This window comes from Podarcis liolepis (genome assembly GCF_965112155.1).
Source record: "Podarcis liolepis genome assembly, chromosome: 8".
NCBI lineage: Eukaryota > Metazoa > Chordata > Lepidosauria > Squamata > Lacertidae > Podarcis > Podarcis liolepis.
In genome coordinates, this window is record NC_139560.1 from 10,749,334 (window position 1) to 10,770,747 (window position 21,414).

The 21,414-nt window shown below is 46.3% G+C and overlaps 1 protein-coding gene across 1 annotated transcript in view; it reads right to left on the minus strand.

Annotated features, from left to right (window-relative positions):
* Positions 1 to 21,414, minus strand: part of TG (thyroglobulin) — a 169,895-nt gene that overhangs the window by 16,549 nt on the left and 131,932 nt on the right. The window contains exons 42-45 of the mRNA XM_083518405.1: positions 17,629 to 17,793; positions 15,981 to 16,148; positions 7,962 to 8,143; positions 36 to 143 (exon numbers count right to left, since the gene is read on the minus strand). Coding sequence (XP_083374531.1) covers positions 36 to 143; positions 7,962 to 8,143; positions 15,981 to 16,148; positions 17,629 to 17,793 — 623 coding nt within the window. The remainder of the gene's footprint in view (positions 1 to 35; positions 144 to 7,961; positions 8,144 to 15,980; positions 16,149 to 17,628; positions 17,794 to 21,414) is intronic.

Genomic DNA, 21,414 nt, shown 5'->3' on the forward strand with positions numbered 1-21,414 from the left:
GATCCATGAAAACAGAACTCTGTCCATGCTCTTACCTGCTCAGGGAGGAGGTGTCTGGAACGTGGTACATGAAGACTTGCCCTCTGCCATTGCCAGCCCAGTGACGAGCCATGTCTATTGTGGGGCAAATGATGAACTGGTCCCTGAGAAACGGCAAAAGAAAACAATGCTATGGTCAAGAAACAATGGCCAAATGATAACAAGTTGCAACGAAAGTGCCTCAAATATGAAAAGGAAGGAGATATGTACAGAGAGACCTCATAACAGCAGACCAAGTGAACAATACAAGGACTAAGCAGTGCTGCTGAAACTTGCAAACTTCCTTTTATCCCATTATTCAAAAACAACAAATAATTACACAAACAAACTTGCACAAATCTTATACAATCAAATAACCGCTCTTTTGTTTTGCTGAAACAAATCTGTTTATATAAAATGAGCGCCGCCAAAAAAGGAGGGAGGGGGAAACAATTAGGAAAAAGCTATTTTAAGTATCTTTCTCTCTGCTTTGGGACAGAGAACCCAGCATGAGAGAAGGTTGTTTATTATTATTATTTTTCTTCAAATTTCCCCAGAGACACTCCCCTCCCCCCCAAAAAAAAGCACATGATGGAAACCTGCATTCCCATTCATACACCACAGGTGCACATCTGTAAAACACATCCTTAACGAAGTTAACGACCCGCAAGTTAGTATAAACCTTTGGAACTGGTCTTTGTTTCTTTTCTGGAGTATTTGCGAATGAAAACAAAGCTCCACTATTCTCCCACAAAGGTGTGTCTGTGCTTTGTTCCACCTGCCGGTCTTAAATTGTGAGCCGCTCCCCCCCCCCCTAAGGGCAATACGCCATGCTCTCTTGCACCAAGAATCCAGCTGCTTTCAGGGAAGCTCACCTGGGACTGCACAGCAAGAAGATTCATAATGGAGGGCCAGACTCCCTGGGCTTTAATTTTACCCACCACTATTGATCTTCCTTTGCAATCTTCCAGTTACAGTCGAATGCTTGTTTTTGTTTTAGGGTCTACTCATTGCTCACATGGAAACCGCCAGGACTCAAAGGACTCATATTCTCTGCTCTTTTTAAAATGGAAAATCCTGGCATCTATCCATCTATCCAACATCTATCTATCCATCCTTCACCAATCTATCTATACCTATAGCTAGCTAGCTATCCACCTACCTATCCATCCATCCATCTACCTACCCACTTATCTTCCTATCATCTATCTATCTATCTATCTATCTATATCTATCCATCCATCCATCTACCCATCCATCCATCCCTCATCTATCTATCCTTCAAAATCTATCTATATCTATATCTATATCTATATCTATATCTATATCTATATCTATATCTATATCTATATCTATATCTATATCTATATCTATATCTATATCTATATCTATTATATCTATATCTATATCTATTATATCTATATCTATATCATCTATATCATCTATATCATCTATATCTATATCTATATCTATATCTATATCTATATCTATATCTATATCTATATCTATATCTATATCTATATCTATATCTATATCTATATCTATATCTATCTATCATCTATCCATCCATCCATCCACCCACCTATCTTCCTATCATCTATCTATCATCTATCCATCCATCATCTATCTATCCACCCACCCACCCACCCACCCACCCATCCACCCATCATCTATCCATCCATCATCTATCTATCCACCCACCCACCCACCCACCCATCCATCGATCATCTATCCATCCATCATCTATCTATCCACCCACCCACCCACCCACCCACCCATCATCTATCCATCCTTCACCAATCTATCTATATCTATATCTATCATCTATCCATCTACATATCTATCTATCCATCCACCTATCCATCCACCTATCCATCCACCCTTCACCAATATATCTATATCTATATCTATATCTATATCTATATCTATATCTATATCTATATCTATATCTATATCTATATCTATATCTATATCTATATCTATATCTATATCTATATCTATATCTACATCTACATCTACATCTACATCTACATCTACATCTACATCTACATCTAGATCTACATCTACATCTACATCTACATCTACATCCACATCCACATCCACATCCATATCCATATCCATATCCATCCATCCATCCGACCTTGCCACTCATTCAGCTCTTCAGAACAAGACCTATTGGTGCTTCCCTTGCTGAACAATGTCCACAGAGGTCATCTGTCTCTGCAAACCCCACTTCTGGCAGGGAGTTGCATATTTGTCCTCCCTACACATGACATCATGCATGATGGTGGGAGGTGAAAGAGACTTAGCCAAATGGGGAGACCTATTTAGCCCTGTGGGTTCCCCACCCCTCCTCTATAGCAACCTTCCTCCCCTTTGGGTCCTAGGTGGACTATGACTCCCATCATCCCTGACCAAGGTGGATGGGGCTGGTGCGAGCAACATTTGGGGACCAAAGGTTGGGGAAGGTTGTTTCATGGTATGGTTCTTCCTTTGCCTTCCTTTGTAAAGCTGGGAGGGAGAACTCTGCTGCACAAACACAAGATATGTGTTCTTTCCTACACGTTCCTGAGAAACAATCTGAGGCTTCCAAAATGTTCATTTAACAAAGACTGCAAAACCACAGTCAAAAGAAAGACCAACTAAGTTAGTTCTTGGTATGAGCTTTCGTGTGCATGCACACTTCTTCAGATACACTGAAACAGAAGTTGCCAGATCCTTCTAAGCAACTTCTGTTTCAGTGTATCTGAAGAAGTGTGCATGCACACGAAAGCTCATACCAAGAACTAACTTAGTTGGTCTTTAAGGTGCTACTGGAAGGAATTTTTTTATTTTGACTATGGCAGACCAACACGGCTACCTATCTGTAACTGCAAAACCACAGGGTTGACTAACCACCTCATGATGTTCAGCAACGACAGGAAGCCATTCCGGTTTTTAACAAGTGATGCTCTTGTTCCTGGGAGCCAGATGTTTTGCGCTACAACCCCCACCGGCCATGCTGCCGGGGACTGATGGCAGTTTTATTCTAAAACATCTGGAGAGCAACAGATTGCAAAAGGTTTGTGAAGACCATGATGAGCTAGGCAGATGAATGGCCCGCCATGGCAAAGAGCACAGCTTCCTGTGATTTGGGGGAAGGCCATAACTCATCTCTGGCATCCATAGGTGGGACTAAGAAAGAATCCCATCTGAAATCCTGGTAAGTTCAGACCATACTGGACTAAATGAACCAATGGTCTAACTCAGTTTAAGTCTGTTTCCTATATTGCACCGTGACATCTGATAGTAAGAAGTCTCTTGCATCACCATTCAAAGCATTGATGGATTTACTGGGCCTAGGCCAGGGGTCAGCAAACTTTTTCAGCAGGGGGTCAGTCCACTGTCCCTCAGAACTTGTGGGGGGCTGAACTATATTTTGGAAAATATATATGAATGAATTCCTATGCCCCACAAATAACCCAGAGATGCATTTTAAATAAAAGCACACATTCTACTCATGTAAAAACATGCTGATTCCCGGACCGCCCGCGGGCCAGATTTAGGAGGCGATTGGGCCAGATCTGGCCCCCCAGCCTTAGTTTGCCTACCCATGGCCTAGGCCAAGCCAGGAGCCAATGGCTCATGTAGTTGTTGAAACAATTGTCCCTTGCCTGGTGAGACTCAGCCATAATTGCTACCTCTAAAGTCCCATGGTCTGGTCTGAAGGCACAGGAGGCCATCACCTTGCTGCTAATAAGCAGGTATGGGTCTGGTCAGCACCTGGATAGGAGATCACCTTGGAACCACATGAACACTGCCTTCTATTCCAGGATGCAAGAAAGGTAGGATACAAATGTAAGAAAATACAGGAATAATTTTAAGGGAGTAATGTCCCAGACATCCACAAAGCGTGTTCTCACTAATAGAGAGCACGTGTTGCGGTGGGGTCTAGCAGGCCACCCCGCTGTTGCTGGGCTGATCTGTTTGGATGGCCACAGGCTATGATTGGGTGTGTGTGTTTCTGGGGAGATTTTGATGTTGCCAATTTGTGGGTTGGGCTAAAAGGTTTTAAATACTGGGCACGCTCTTTTGAGCGTCCTCTTTTGCTGCGTGCATTGGATCACCCGCCCACCCTCCCTGAAATGGGGATTTTGCGCTTGACCTTGCTATGCCTGTCATGGGGTCGCCTGCTTTTGAGGCAGGGGCCTGGTAGGAATTTTGTCCATTTGGCTGATTGGCTGGAGCCATTTGGTTTTTGCCTACTGCGTAGCAAATTGTCACAACTTGTAAGGTTTGCGGTTAGGCATTGGTTAAAAAATTGGTTGGTGGAGGGGTAAGTGCCTACCCCTCCAAATGCTGGTGCTGCAAGGGAATTCTGTTAAAGGAATCTGGGGGCTTGCCATGCTTTCGTTCAAGTCCCTGGCATTGGGCTTGGGCCGCGCAAGGCCTCTGGGAGCATGCGGGGAGAGGTGAGGATCTGGTGCCCAGCTTCATTTCTCCCCAATATTGTTTTCCCTGACTGGTTTTCGCTGGAATCTGGAAGTCAGTTCTGTCCCTGGGCGGAGGGACAGATAGTCGGAACCAATGCCTAAGCAACCACTCACACTTATGTATTTAAATAAAGTTGTGGCCAAAAAACCTTAAACAAAAATTACATCTGATGTGTGAGTTATTGGGGTGGCTTGGGGACCTCAACACGCAACATTCCTCCCAGATTTCATCCGTCCTTAGCATGTCATTGTTGTTCACGTGCAGATGTTTTCTGCGGCAACCCAGACACCTCCAACAACTCTCAACCCATGTTTAAAACATTAGGACGTTTACGGTGTTGCTGATCTGCTTGTTGGAGAAGGGAGCCGCTAGCATGAAAAGCAGAACGACAAGTGTTCAGCTGCAAAAGAGTGAGGGACTTTGTAACACGTGCGGGAAAAGGTTCTCTGCATCTCAGCGGCTTTTCTGATTTGTGGAAAAGTTGCGCTGCAAAGGAAGGCTAGGAACTGACATGCTGGAGAGTGCGGGCGAGCTGGTTTCTTATTATTAAGGACCTATATGGGGAACTGGCCAAATTTAAACCTGCGGAAACCACACAGGAGCGGCTCAAGAAAATGAAAGAAACACTCAGAAACCACAAAACACGTAATGCAGGGGCTACAGCTTAACCGCTCAGACCTCCTTCTTGCTGTTTATAACCTCATCTCATGTTTGCTAGAAGGATTGCAACCCACAATTCAAAACCGGACTATCTATCTAAGGACTTTTTTCTTTGTTAAAACCTCTTTCGTCTTCCATCCACACGCATAGGAACAAGTCAGGAACCCCATCTCTAGTTTGACCCCTCTATAAGGTAAAGGGACCCCTGACCCTTAGGTCCAGTCGCGAACGACTCTGGGGTTGCGGCGCTCATCTCGCTTTACTGGCCGAGGGAGCCGGCGTACAGCTTCCGGGTCATGTGACCAGCATGACTAAGCCGCTTCTGGTGAACCAGAGCAGCACACGGAAATGCCATTTACCTTCCCACCAGAGCAGTACCTATTTATCGACTTGCACTTTGACGTGCTTTCGAACGGCTAGGTTGGCAGGAACTGGGACCAAGCAACGGGAGCTCACCCTGTCGCGGGGATTTGAACCGCCGACCTTCTGATCGGCAAGCCCTAGGTTCTGTGGTTTAGACCACAGCGCCACTCACGTCCCTGACCCCTCTATAGTGAGTAGCAAAACAAACATGGCATCCCGACATCATCACACTGTGTGTGGCAGTGTGGCAGTCAATTGTGGCAGTCAACAATGGGGAACAGCTGGGACAGGGGAAACACACAAGCTACCAACCTAAAAATGAGCATGAGCCCTAATTTCCCACTTACTCGGTGGCACTCCCAACTTCATTTACAACGATCCTAAACAGAGAGAGAGAGAGAGAGAGAGAGAGAGAGAGAGAGAGAGCAAGAAAGACAGAGAAATGTTTTGGACTACAACTCCCATCAGCCACAGCCAGCATGGCCAGTGGTCATGGATAATGGGATTTGTAGTCCAATGTCATTCCTTTATTGGGGCTGATGCAGTAATACGACATCTGGAACATCACAAGTTCCTCACCCCTGGTCTCTTCAGGCCCTATAGTAAACAAGCAGGCAGTTGATAGAAAACACTGTTCTTCTGTAAATGACAACTGGGAGTGGTGTGATAAGCTGGTGATTTATCAACTATAAATGGTGGGGAACCGGCGGTCATCCAGATGTTGTTGGATTCCAACTCCCATCAGGCCCAGCCAGCATTATTATTATTATTATTATTATTATTATTATTATTATTATTATTATTATTATTATATTTATACCCCGCCCTCCCCGGCCAGAGCCGGGCTCAGGGCAGCTAACACCAATAAAATTTCAGTAAAAACATAATGAGAAAAAAGAAAAAGAAAAAAATAATTTAGAATACAGGTTAAAATGCAATTTAAAATGCAGCCTCATTTTAAAAGTCAAAACCATAAGGGGAGGGAAACATAAGGGTCAGACTGAGTCCAAACCAAAAGCCAGGTGGAACAGCTCTGTCTTGCAGACCCTGCGGAAAGATGTCAAGTCCCGCAGGGCCCTCGTCTCTTGTGACAGAGCGTTCCACCAAGTCGGGGCCAGTACTGAAAAGGCCCTGGCCCTAGTTGAGACCAACCTAACCACCTTGTGGCTTGGGACCTCCAAAATGTTGTCATTTGTGGACCTTAAGGTCCTCCACAGGGCATACCAGGAGAGGCGATCCCGTAGGTACGTGGGTCCTAGGCCAATGGCATGGCCAATGGTCATGGGTGATGGGAGTTGTAGTCTAACAATATCTGGAGGGCCGCAGGTTCCCCATCCCTAGCTGAAAATGGGTTTTCTGTGAGCGCTTGTTTTCTCCTGAACTAGTGGCTTGTAACTGCAGGGAAACCGAAAGGACTAGACTGGGACATCAGACCACCAGTATCACATGGAAAGGAGCAGAAGTGAACAGAACGAGGCAGTTTTGCTGTGGTGGCTGACTAAAAAGCTGCAAAATGTACACAGAAAAGCAGGGTTGCTACGCTCTGGATGCACATGCCTTGCAGACTTGCCACGCCTGTTTAACCCCCTTCAAGGCCAAGACCACAGTAGCTGGTGCTGCTGGTTTGCTGTGGTACCCCATTGTGCACAGCACTGACGAGCTTGTGCCTGTGCAGTCAGAACCTCCTCTTTGTCCTCATCCATCAGAGCGGTTTATCAGCCTTTTAAACTCCATTCAAACAAATCAAGGTCCCTTGACTACTTAAACTTCTAAGGGTTGGGTTGCTCTACAGCAGTGGTTCTCAACCTGTGGGTCCCCAGATGTTGTTGGACTACAACTCCCATCATCCCTTGCTAGCTAGGGGTGATGGGAGTTGTAGTTCAACAACATCTGGGGACCCACAGGTTGAGAAAGGCTGCTCTACCATGAGGGAAAAACCACACTGAAATTCCCTTTTGATATACAGTACATTTGCATGTGCTGCAAATGGGTATTAAGCTAGTGAAATCCTAATAGCAAACTTATTCTTCAAGTGTGGTTCATTATGTAGTCAAAGCTGCCTCCCCGCCACACAAAGGAGCTTCCAGTAGGTCCAAGGGGAACCTTAGCTGAAAAAACAAAACAACTTTAGATGGGGGGGGAGGGGGAGCTTGGAACCTAAAGGGCTTTGAAGATTGAGCATGCTCAGTGGTGGTAGAACTCTGGCTGGCTACTGAGAAGTTGGACACAAACCAGAGAGAGGGATGGAATGGAGTGTATTGGAAAAGGGTCTGGCTGGCTGGCTAGTACTCTGAACAGGAATGCTCCACACTGCCATGTTTTTGTAGGTCTCCACTTTAAAGAGTCATCGCTTGTTATGAGAAAACATTTTGTTGGTGAGGCTTTTCCTTCTCCACTGCCTTTAAAAACAGAAAATGGCACCTGAGCACCGCAAAAGAGTTTCTCACCGTGTGGCGTTCTCCAAAGCCCTGGAGAACGAGGCGTACTCGGTGGAGGAGTGCGTCAGGGAATAAAACCAGGTGGCTGCGTCCAGAACGGCAGGATTGGCGTCTTCTCCACCCAGGGAGTTTTGGAGAGCCTGATAAAAGGCTACCTTGCTGTTGATGCGACCTTGGCTTACTTCAAATCGCTAGGCGAGAAGGAAAATGGGATTCAGAAGAACTCAGAAGCACAGTTTATACATTCAAAAAAAAACCCAACAGGCCGTCTCCTTCCTTCCTTCCTTCCTTCCTTCCTTCCTTCCTTCCTTCCTTCCTTCCTTCCTTCCTTCCCTGAAGTTTAATCATGCAAGGAAGGTGGACAGAAACACCTTAGTTTGCACATGTATGAATCTCTCTGCCGATATTCAGTGTCTGCGTGACTTTTCAGAGAATAAGCTGCTTGGTTTTGCTATTTCAGTCGAGAGAAAACCGCCCTCTTAAAATAAGCAGGTGGTATTCAGTGCTGGGACACGGGTGGCGCTGTGGGTTAAATCACAGAGCCTAGGACTTGCCGATCAGAAGGTCAGCGGTTCGAATCCCCGTGACGGAGTGAGCTTCCGTTGCTCGGTTCCTGCTCCTGCCAACCTAGCAGTTCGAAAGCACGTCAAAGTGCAAGTAGATTAATAGGTACTGCTCCGGTGGGAAGGTAAACGGCGTTTCCATGCGCTGCTCTGGTTCGCCAGAAGCGGCTTAGTCATGCTGGCCACATGACCTGGAAGCTGTACACCGGCTCCCTTGGCCAATAAAGCGAGATGAGCGCCGCAACCCCAGAGTCGGCCACGACTGGACCTAATGGTCAGGGGTCCCTTTACCTATTCAATGCTAGCCTTGCTCAGAACAGATCCGTTGAAGTTAATTGACATGGCTAACTCGGGTTCGTTAATATCAATGGGTCTACTCTGAGTGGGGCATTGTGGAACACAACCCAATGGCTCAGATTCAACTAACCTGGCATGCTAGGGGAAGCCAGGGCAAGAGCAATGGGGCTTTTCACCCTTCTCTTGCCCCCCAGGGGGGCCCTGTACCCCCCCCCCCAAATATGCTCTGAAGGGTCAGGAGAACTTCCCAAACAGCACCCAGGAGGAGGAGAGGAGGGTTCGTTCCATCCAGCAAGCAGAAACGCTTGTGGAGCCAGAACGATCGGAAGACCGTGGCATTGAACTCCCCGCAATGTCTATAAATTGTCACCTAAACTGAGATATGGGCTCAGTTCAGGCTTAACAAGAAACCACAATTTCCTACTTATGTGGACAGGTCACACTGCTGACACAGGCAAATAAAAAGGTCGTTTTTAACAGCCAGTGGAAAGCATGCTGCTGTAAGCTCCTGCCATAACTCAGAGGAAAGATCGTTCCACAGCCGGGCACCACCACCGAGAAGGCCCTCTTCCAAAATGCCGTAAGATCCATCTCTGCAGATGGCACTGCCACTAACAGGGCCTTGTCCAAAGATCATAGTGAATGGGCAGCTCTGTACAGGAAGGCCGGAGGCGGTCTTCCAAGGCATCTGGTCCCAAGTTGTTTGGTAACAAAACCTTTAATAGGACCAATAATTAAATGACCTCTCTCTTCCATGGGGTAGGGTCAAAGAGGTTTGCACGGCGTGCAAGGAACACACACACAGCCCAGTTGACCTGGAAACCTGCCTTCCTCTGTTTCTGGGACTTGGCATTCACAGAAGCCTTCACGGAAGATGAAAGTTTGGAATCTCAGAATACAGTGGTACCTCGGGTTAAGAACTTAATTCGTTCTGGAGGTCCGTTCTTAACCTGAAACTGTTCTTAACCTGAGGTACCATTTTAGCTAATGGGGCCTCCCACTGCTGCCGCGCCACCGTCACGCAATTTCTGTTCTCATCCTGAAGCAAAGTTCTTAACCCAAGGTACTATTTCTGGGTTAGCAGAGTCTGTAAGCTGAAGCATCTGTAACCTGAAGCATCTGTAACCAGAGGTACCACTGTATCTGTTTCTGTCCTTGTGCTGCACTTTTGTGGAATACATATATAACTCTGTATATTATTATTATTATTATTATTATTATTATTATTATTATTATTGGTGTTATGTACTGAGTTGAATAGGATCCAAACTGCAGCAGTCTGACTGGTTCTAGAACAATAGGATCCAAAATGCAGCAGTCTGATTGGTCCTAGAACAATGCAGCAGTATGATTGGTTGGCAGGAACCACCCAATCCTGCTCCAGATAGAAGTGAATCCACAACCTGATTGGCTTACAGTAGAATTCCGGAATTAGCCAATCATGTGCAGCCCATTGTGTAAATAATGTATATAAAGCAGATACTGTGAGGGGACTTTCATTCATTCCTCCTCACCACTATGAGCTGAATAAAGAGCATGAAATCACTTTGCGACTCTGAGTATATTTCAATTACATTCATATTGCACCTTTTTCTCCAAGGAGAAATACATGGAGAGCCTACATGGCACTTTTCCTGCTCCCCATGTTATCATCACAACAACCCTGTTAAGCTGAAAGACAGTGGCTGGCCCAAGGTCACCCAGGGAACTTCATGGGCAGGTGGAGACTCGAAGCCTGGCCTCCTGGGTCCTACAACCTGACACTCTAACCACCACACCACACTGCCTCTCAGGCCTGCCATAGTTGCTCGGAGTACCATCAGGTAGCTGGAGCTTTCAGTGATCCTAATACAGCAGATTAAATTCTCTAGGAGCCACCTAAGGGGCTATCATATTCGGCTGGGGTTCAACCACATACTAGCAAACTCATGTTGGGAAATTCAAGCTGGAAACTCTTAGAGCACAACAAACCTGCTTGTCAGAGAATCAGCATTTTTTTTTTTTTTTTTTTGCAATAAGGAAAGTGATGGGGGAAAGTGTGAGATAACACCTGCTTCAACACAGCATTGTCTAACTTCTCCGCAAACAAAATGGAACAAATGCTTATTTGTTAACCAGTGTGACCTAATCCCCATGCAAACCAAATGTTATGTACTGAGTTGAATAGGATCCAAAAGGCAGCAGTCTGATTGGTCCTAGAACAATGCAGCAGTATGATTGGTCCCCATGAGCCACCCAATCCAGCTCCAGGTGAAAGTGAATCCGCAACCTGATTGGCCTACAGGAGAATCCCGGAATTAGCCAATCACATGGGGCCCATTGTGTAAATAATGTATATAAAGCAGATATCTTGGGGGAACTTTCATTCCTCACTACTATGAGCTGAATAAAGAGCATGAAATCCACACTTGACTCCGAGTATATTTCACCAAATCAGGATGAATTTTCAGTAAACAGGTCATCTGGAAGCTCCAGAATTTGCATGAGTCATTCAGAAATCCAGTCAGGAACGATGAAAGATGTCAAGCACCCGCCCCCGTTCTCAACAGAGCCAAGAGGTTTGGGAGGGCTCCCACACACACATCTTTTAAGGAATAATATGTCTCTGAAATATAATTTCCTTTACCGTCTGTTTTTAAAGAGTAGATTTCTCCCACCCCCGAACTGGCTATAGAGTCATTTCCTGAAAAGCTGGAAACCTGAGCATCTCCTCTGCTCCATCTTGTTGGCAGGAGACTTGCGACTGGCTCAAGAAACTGCCTGGAATCATCTCTTTCCAAATAGTTCCAGAGAGCAGCGTCGAATAACTCACCATTTTTCTTTCTTATCATTGGCCTGACTCGAAAACAAAACAAAAGTGTGTGTGTGTGTCAGTTTGTACACTCAAACGGATGTTTAGGCCTCAAACTCACAAATGGCAGATCCCTCACGGTCAACGTATGTTTGGAATGTAACGATTTACGCTGCTGACAGGATCTCACATGGGGGGGGGGGAATCTCCCACACTAGAGCTGGACGGATCAGTTTCTTATTTTGCCAATCTTATATTCAGTCTGCCACATCCATGCCTGAATTTGTGATTTATTTATTTTTGAAGGGGAAAAAATCCTCACTAATTTTTTCCAACGTTTTAGGGAGCATTTCACTTAACACACACACACTTTTGCAAGCGATTTCCCCCCAATATAATGCACATTCCCTTAAAAGGCACATTTTCATCCACAGCTTCCCCTTAATATTTTTTTTTGGGGGGGGGAGGGGGCTGGTGGTTAGAGAACAGCCTGCAAAATCCGGAGAAGATTTCAAAAGATATTTTGGTTTGCACCTGATTTAGAGAAGTGTGAGTTAGGTAAAGGTAAAGGGACCCCTGACCATTAGGTCCAGTCGCTGATGACTCTGGGGTTGCGGCGCTCATCTCGCCTTACTGGCCGAGGGAGCCAGCGTACAGCTTCCGGGTCATATGGCCAGCATGACTAAGCCACTTCTGGTGAACCAGAGCAGTGCACAGAAAAGCCGTTTACCTTCCCGCTGGAGCGGTACCTATTTATGTACTTGCACTTTGTGCTTTCGAACTGCTAGGTTGGCAGGAGCTAGGACTGAGCAACAGGAGATCACCCCGTCATGGGGATTTGAACCGCCAACCTTCTGATCAGCAAGCCCTAGGCTCTGTGATTTAAACCACAGCACCACCCGGATCCCAAGGTAGGCTTGTGTTAAAACTGATCCCCCACTCCTACTCATGATAGGAAACTAGCTGGCCAGGGAGGAGGTTGGAGTAGAAGCCTTTCCCTGATATCTAGTTCTCCATGTTTTTTCCTCTGAGAGCAAAGTGGCTATTTTGGGTGCTGAGATCTCGCCCCAAAAAGCTACCTGGTATGGTGCTCCAAAATGCACATTTTGGGGTGCTATGCTCTCATGTGTCTTTTGGGTTCTGTGATCTTATGCGGGTCACGTGACTCACATGGGGGCCCAGCTGGGAAGATGCACGTTACGATTTTGGGACTTAACATGTGAGAGGGTATGGTATCAATAGACCCATGCTTTATGGAGGAAGTGAGAGATTTTACTTTCTTGGGCTCCATACTCACTGCAGATGGTGACAGCAGTCATGAAATTAAAAGACGCCTGCTTCTTGGGAGGAAAAGCAATGACAAACCTAGGCAGCATCTTAAAAAGCAGAGACATCACCTTGCCAACAAAGGTCCGTATAGTGAAAGCTATGGTTTTCCCAGTAGTGATGTATGGAAGTGAGAGCTGGACCATCAAGAAGGCTGATCGCCAAAGAACTGATGCTTTTGAATTCTGGTGCAGGAGGAGACTCTTGAGAGTCCCATGGACTGCAAGAAGATAAAACCTATCCATTCTTAAGGAAATCAGCCCTGAGTGCTCACTGGAAGGACGGATCCTGAAGCTTCAATACTTTAGCCACCTCATGAGAAGAGAAGACTCCCTGGAAAAGACCCTGATGTTGGGAAAGATGGAGGGCACAAGGAGAAGGGGACGACAGAGGACGAGATGGTTGGACAGTGTTCTCAAAGCTACCAGCATGAGTTTGACCAAACTGCGGAAGGCAGTGGAAGACAGGAGTGCCTGGCGTGCTCTGGTCCATGGGGTCACGAAGAGTTGGACACGACTAAACAACAACAACATGCATGATGCGTTAGAAAGAAAGTTGCAACAGGTCAGTTGTCAGTCAGAGATATGAGGGGGAAGGCAAAATGAGAGCTGAACTGGTGTCTGATGCAGCGGCAGGTATAGATATTCTGATTATGAAGTCGGAAGAATATCTAGCTCATAGCATGGCTTAAAGGGCCTCATTTCTGGCAGCAAAGGTATGGATATGAAAACAAGCTGGTACTGTCTTACCTAAAGCCTAGAAGTTCAAAGCTAGCACTGTTGTGCTGCAATGAACTTGTCAGTGTGTATAAGTTATTCTGTGTTACCTTCTGCATTCACTGTTCCCTGGGGGATGAGAGGAACTGGAGGAAAAAGAGTAGGCTCTACTCTCTTCCAGTTGCTCTCTTCTCCCAGGGAAGAATCAATAAAGATATTGAAAGGAAAAAAGAACCAGTGGTTGCCTAACTTGTTTTTGACATTTCGGAGCAACCAAGAGGCATTCTTTTCATCTGGTGATGAAAAGGCAAACAGTCGCGTGCAGTAAAACTGGCGATAATTGGCAACAGGTCGGCGCAGAGTGCTTCACAGGGGGAAAAGAGAAAGCAAGGAGCCATCGGCCAGGATGCTGAGATGAAAAGACCGAGCACAAAAGGAGCGGACGCTGCTCTTTGTGGGGAAGAAACACTTTCAGGACTGTCTGCCTCCTGAATACTTCGGCACGCTCACAGACGTTTCGCCTCTCGTTATCTTAATTTGAAAAACATGGGCTTCTCTTTCGGCAGCCCCAGGGACTCTCTGTTACACTGCCCACATCTCCGAGAGCAAATCTGGGATTACAGTCCCTAGTCAAAGTGGCGTCGTGTGGAATCTCCTTGCCAGGAAGCCTGGAGGGATTGAGGCCCCCGAACGACAAATCTGCAGGCAAATGTGTACAAGAGTCGCCTGATATCAAGAACGGTCCCTTTTAATTGGGGGGGGGGGATGTGGAGTGGCAAGAGGCAATTTATTCTGAAGGTCTGTAGACCACTTAATCAAAGACCTCTCTGGTGTAGAAATAAAACTGTAAACGGAACACAGCTTAACCCACAAACCAGCTAAGAACAAATATACACAAAACCATATCTAAGCAAATATAAGCCATGGTTGTTGAGCAAAACACAGGCCATGAAAGTGGGACATTTTAGGCATGGGGAGGGCAATATTACATTTCTATCCCAGTGAAATATACTCAGAGTTGAGAGTGGATTTCATGCTCTTTATTCAGCTCATAGTGGTGAGGAGGAATGGAAGTTCCCCCAGAATGTCTGCTTTATATACATTATTTACACAAAGGGCCCCACGTGATTGGCTAATTCTGGCATTCTCCTGTAGGCCAATCAAGTTGCGGATTCACTTCCACCTGGAGTTGGATTGGGTGGCTCCTGCGGACCAATCGGACTGCTGCATTCTGGATCCTATTGTTCTAGGACCAATCAGACTGCTGCATTCTGAATCCTATTGTTCTAGGACCAATCAGACTGCTGCATTCTGGATCCTATTGTTCTAGGACCAACAGACTGCTGCATTCTGAATCCTATTGTTCTAGGACCAATCAGACTGCTGCATTCTGAATCCTATTGTTCTAGGACCAATCAGACTGCTGCATTCTGAATCCTATTGTTCTAGGACCAATCAGACTGCTGTATTCTGAATCCTATTGTTCTAGGACCAATCAGACTGCTGCATTCTGAATCCTATTGTTCTAGGACCAATCAGACTGCTGCAATTTGGATCCTATTCAACTCAGTACACAACACCCAGCTTTCCTCCAAGGACATTAAGGTGGCATGGATGGATTTCCCCCCACCTGTAGATCCTTCCAGCAGCCGGCAGCTGCTGTTTCAATTTCCTCAAAGCCATCAAGGGTGATAGCATCACTCCTATGGGAAGAAACCACAGGGACGACGCAGACTGGTTTAACACCAGTGCAAGGTTCTCTAGCAACAGAGGATGGGCATCCGCTTCCTCCTCTCTTCTCAGTCAGGCTATCTCCATTCTGGCAACTATAGTTTCACTTCCAGCCAGGGCCGTCTTAAGCATATCCCATGTTGCAAAGATCCCTCCGGTGCCCTGCCCCTTTCCCAGAGTTGTCAACCTTTTTTAGGGCTGGAGGAGGCGGGCAGCGGCTGGAGGGTGGCTCCTCCGGAAGGGAAGAGGCTGGATGCGACTCCTCCCGGCTCAGCTGGCCGCTTCGTGCCACGGTGGCAATGGCAGGCAGCACACCGAGCGAGCAGGCTTGTGCCAAGTGAGCGAGGGCGAGGGCACCACTGGGTCGTTTTCCCCCCTTTTAGCCTTCAGGCACCCCGCAGAATTCGGCGCCTGCAGGCTAAAAGGGAAAAAACCGAGCCGACGCTCGGCAGGAGCGGCACACGCACCCTCGCTCTCTCAGAGCGCTCGTTCGGTGTTCTCTGGACTCCCTCCTGGCGCCCTCCAGAACTTGGCGCCCTGGCACCCTGCGCCATTAGCCTCTATGGGTAAGACGGGCCTGCTTCCAGCACAGCAGCCTACCTACCTTAATTGCCTTTGCTCTGCTGATCAGCCCATCTTGTTGAGCACTTCCGATCAGCAGGTCCACCTCCAAAGGTCGAGAACGTTGCAGAGCTGCTGCGAGAGGCTCCTGGAGGTAGACACCGTCAACGACTGGGCTCCAGTACTGGAATGGTCCACTTATAGCCAGGAGCTACGATATGAGCAGAGAGGCAGTCAGTGTTGGGCAGAGGGGGGAGGAACAACATAAGAACACAGTTGCTGGATCAGGCCAGTGGTCCATCTAGTCCAGCATTCTGCTCTCACAGTGGCCAACCCAACGCCCATGGGACGCCCACAAGCCACAACTGAGCGCAATAATTGTCTCCCCACTTGTGAATTCCAGGAATAGCATTCTGTTGGCAGGTCTTCTTAGATGAATCCTGCCCAATTTATTTTTAAATAAACTGCAGGTTGATTCATCAGAGCTACTTCTTAACGCAGGCATAGGCAAACTCCTATGGTTTTCCCAGTAGTGATGTATGGAAGTGAAAGCTGGACCATAAAGAAGGCTGATCGCCGAAGAATTGATGCTTTTGAATTATGGTGCTGGAGGAGGCTCTTGAGAGTCCCATGGACTGCAAGAAGACCAAACCTATCCATTCTGAATGAAATCAGCCCTGAGTGCTCACTGGAAGGACAGATCCTGAAGCTGAGGCTCCAAGACTTTGGCCACCTCATGAGAAAAGAAGACTCCCTGGAAAAGACCCTGATGTTGGGAAAGATGGAGGGCACAAGGAGAAGGGGACGACAGAGGACGAGATGGCTGGATAGTGTTCTTGAAGTTACCAGCATGAGTTTTACCAAACTGCGGGAGGCAGTGGAAGACAGGAGTGCTTGGCGTGCTCTGGTCCATGGGGTCACGAAGAGTCGGACACGACTAAACGACTAAACAACAACAACAGGCAAACTCCGGCCCTCCAGCTGTTTTGAGACTACAGTTCCCATCATCCCCGATCACTGATTCTGTTAGCTAGGGATGATGGGAATTGTAGTTCCAAAACATCTGGAGGGCTGGAGTTTGCCTATGCCTGTCTTAACCCATCAATATTCCAGCCATGATAATGATAGAGGAATGGATTGATATGTTAGCTTTGCTTGAGCACATTAATCAGCCCACCCGCAAATCTTTAATTCAGTTCTCCACATTTACACAGCAAACTGTGATTTTTAAAAAAATATTCCCATGAAAATTTGTCAGTGTTTTGGTGTGAATTTGTCCTAATCAACACATCTTTGTAAGCAGTGTTAATCAATATACACTTTTGCGGCACAAACAATTCTCCCTAACATTCTGTATTTTCATTAATATGTGCACTTCAAGCACATTTTCCACTATTACGCATTTCTGTGCACATTGTTTTGTTGGAGAACCACATGGCAAAATTTGGCGAACAGCCGTGTTTCAGCTCACAAAGTGTTTTGAGAAGCGCAAATTTGGTAGTTTCTCCTTTAAATGTGATTTATATTGTTACCATTTCTTCCTTCCTGGCAAATATTGATTCCCCAGACTGAAGGGTAATATTTACCCACACAAAATGGAATACCAATCTCGGCTACTGTTATGGGGCAGATCTGACCTCCGCAACCCACACATTTTCAGCTCTGCCAGCAAAACAAGAAAATAGGCACACCTTGGTTTGTGCATCATTGAGGACTTTGGCTGGCAACTGGCGGAGGCAGGATACAGTTTCTTCGCTGCTGGCTGAAGGGCATCCCAGTTCATGAGCCAAAATGGAAGCTTGTGCCCGTGCTTTCTCCTGACTGATGGTTGAAGCAGGAGAAAAAGCAGAACCTCCCTGAAAAGAGAAAACAGATGTCCAAGTCAAGGTGGTTGTGGATTAAGTTCTTCCCTGATGCATCTTAAATCCTGGAAAGCAAAGAATACTTATTTGAAGCAGTAGGGTGGATGAAGCCACTGATGATTGGGGACAAGGAGTGCTGGCCATTATCCAAAAGTCTCTCAGATCTGTGAGATAACCAGCCTCATATAACCAACATGCTCAAGTCTAATTAATGCATGATGGGGTTAACACCATAGAGTAAGCTGTCCTGAATGGATTAGCTAGGTTACTCCCCCCCCCCACCTTGGGAGGAAGGAAATTAAGGATATTGTTCCCCTTCAATCTACCTGAGAAACTCAACATGTTGCTCCAAGCTCAGACCACATGGCTCCAACCAGCCTCCCTTGAGTTCCTGTACCAATAATTGAGGAACTTTCACCACGGTAACTTAGCCAAGTTTTACTGCCTGTGTTTTCTGACTGCTGCATGGAAAAGCACATGAACCTGACCTTTGAAGAGTTTGTAAGTAAACCATGTTTAACCTACCAAACGTGCGGTCTTTTTCCTATGCTAAGGGAAGAGGGGAACTTTGTAAGGAACTTAGAAGGGCACGTTTCAAAGGCCTAACACCCTATATTTCCATACTTTGTGTTTTTAAAATCGCTGCCGGGCTTCTGTCACCAAAAGTACTTGCCCCAAACTTGGATCTTGGCGTGCAGGGAATTCTCCTTTATATACTGTACTTTCCCATGTATAAGATATGGGGGGTTTTTTACTTTAAAATAAGCTTAACAATCTAGGGCAGGGGTCTGCAACCCACGGCTCCGGAGCCGCATGTGGCTCTTTTACATCTTTGCCGTGGCTCCGGGGCGGATACTAGCGAGGGGAGGAGGCGCATTGTGCGCCCCGACACTCCTCACTGTGGTGTGCGCTGTACTGGCTGTGACGTCGCATGGGGGCGGTGCGTGTGTTAGTCACGCACCGTCCCGACGTCACCTTCCTGCCTGCTGTCAGATCGTGGCTCCGGAGATATATTTGTTTTAAATGTCGCAATGGTTTTGCGGCTCCCAGTTGTTTTTTTCTTTGGAAACGGGTCCAAGTGGCTCTTTTTGTCTTAAAGGTTGCAGACCCCTGATCTAGGGGCATCTTATACACGGATAGTGCATATGTCCATTTTCTAAATTTGGGCTCCCCAAAAGTAGGGGGCATCTTATACATGGAGGCATCTCATACACAGAAAAATACGGTACCTACCATATTTTTTTCCTTGCCACTAACACCTAGCCATGATGGGTATGCTCAGCAATGCTTCTTAATTCCCTGTAGCTCTGGAAGGGGAATAGGGGCCTCCTAGCAACTCTCAGCACCTTTCAGAATTCTTTGGAGAAGCCATGACTGTATATACTACTGTTTTATATGTATGGTGGAAATGTGGTCTAAGCGAAATCTACTTCCTTCTGCCTCCATCCCCCATCCGCTCAGGTCCTTATCACTAACATTCAGCTGCATCCTTTCATCAGGAAATTTTCTTGGTGAAAGTATGAAGCCACATCTCACTGGGAATTGACAGGCCCCTTTATACTCGTTAACGGGGAGTCAAATATGAGGGTTTCCCTTGCGGAAGTAGTCTCAGATTAGGATATCTCTCAACTGCCCCTAGCAGCTGGTTCGCTTCCCTGCCTCCCTGGATAGCTGAATGACTTCTAAGACTGTGTTTCCAAAGTTCTGGTAGTTTGGGGCACATTCCCCCCCCCCCCGAAAAATGGATCTGGGAACTATCAACTTGGTGTGAGCATGACTCACAGCAGCTTAAAACATTTTGAAATTAAAATTTTATAAAATAGCAATACAGTGGTACCTTGGATTAAGAACTTAATTCGTTCTGGAAGTCCGTTCTTAACCTGAAACTGTTCTTAACCTGAGGTAACACTTTAGCTAATGGGGCCTCCCGCTGCCACCGCACGATTTCTGTTCTCAGCCTGAAGCAAAGTTCTTAACCCGAGGTACTATTTCTGGGTTAGCAGCATCTGTAACCTGAAGCATCTGTAACCTGAAACATCTGTAACCCGAGGTACCACTGTATAAGACCCTATTAGGCTGGTAGGATCGTAGAATGCAACAGCTGATTGGCCTGCAGGAAAAGACCAATCAGGCTCCAGGAGGGAAGCAGAATCAGCCAATCAGACGGGACTCATTGTGTAAATAATGTATATAAAAGCCTGAGGTTTGGGGGTGCAATTCAATCACTGTTTTACAAGCTGCAATAAAGAGCATGAAATCACTACCGGACTCCGAGTATATTTCGGTTTCCAAATATAATCAGAAAGAGGCGCTGAGTCAATCCTGCACTCTCACCAGATGTGAAGGACTCCCAGGAGACCACTTACTTTTCTGCTGTCCAAGGATTTTGCCCTTCGACTGTCTGCTTTGTAGGGAAACTATTTTAGGAATCCCGAAAAGAAACAGGGAGCTACGTTGGAGCATGACTCATCTAAAGACAACGGGTGTGAGCCAAAGAACATCAGACACACCCAAGCTTTGACCTGCACCTTATTTTACTGCACAGAGGCAGCGCTGTATTTTTTTGCAAAGCAATGTTTCCTAATACAGTGGTACCTCGGGTTAAGTACTTAATTCGTTCCAGAGGTCTGTTCTTAACCTGAAGCTGTTCTTAACCTGAAGCACCACTTTAGCTAATGGGGCCTCCCGCTGCCGCTGAGCCGCAGCTGCACAGTTTCTGTTCTCATCCTGAAGCAAAGTTCTTAACCCAAGGTAATATTTCTGGGTTGGCGGAGTCTGTAACCTGAAGCGTATGTAACCCGAGGTACCACTGTAGAACACATTTTTTTGTGCTCCTTTCACTAGTATTTGTGTTTTCATGGGCATTTCCCTTAAATATATGCATTTTGTGCACTATTTGGCTGGAGACCTACGGTGAGAATTTTGAAGGATGGCTATGTTTTGGTTCTTGCGTTGTTTTGAAGAAAAGTGTGAATTAGGTGTATTTGCCATTAAATGCAAACTGAACAGATTTTTTTCCACCTACACTGGACTACTGTAATGCCCTCTACATGGGGTTGCCCTTGAAGACACATCTGATAAAAGGTTTGCCTTGGAGGTCATTTTGCTATAAACAACCATTTGCTTGATCTGCCTAGCTGTAAGTTTGCAATACATTCAGCAGTTTTGAGTGCCTTGCTGGTTTCCGTATTACAGGCCACTTCCCACATGCAAATGTTTTTGATAACTTTTTTTTAATGTCCAGAAAAGTCTGTGTTCAGCTTTCAAATTTGCTTCAGGCTGCTGCAGTAGCAGCAGCTGAGTTCGCTTAATCCCTCAAAAATAAATAGATCTGTAGGCTTCTATTAAGGGGCTTAATATCCTTCTCTCATTCTTGATGGCGGCAATCTCGCTGGAGGGTTGCAAAAAGAAAAGAGCTGCAAAAACAAACATGCAAAGGGTGTGCTTTTAAAAGAAACATATACTAGCCTCGCTGCTAATCGTGTTAGTTCTGCCGAGGACCTGAAGAATAGCCACGTGCAAATGGAAACTGCCTGAAGGGATGTTATCTCCACATAGACAAACTCTCCCACCACAGAACTTTATCTGCTTTGCCCTGAGGTTCGTAACTGGAGG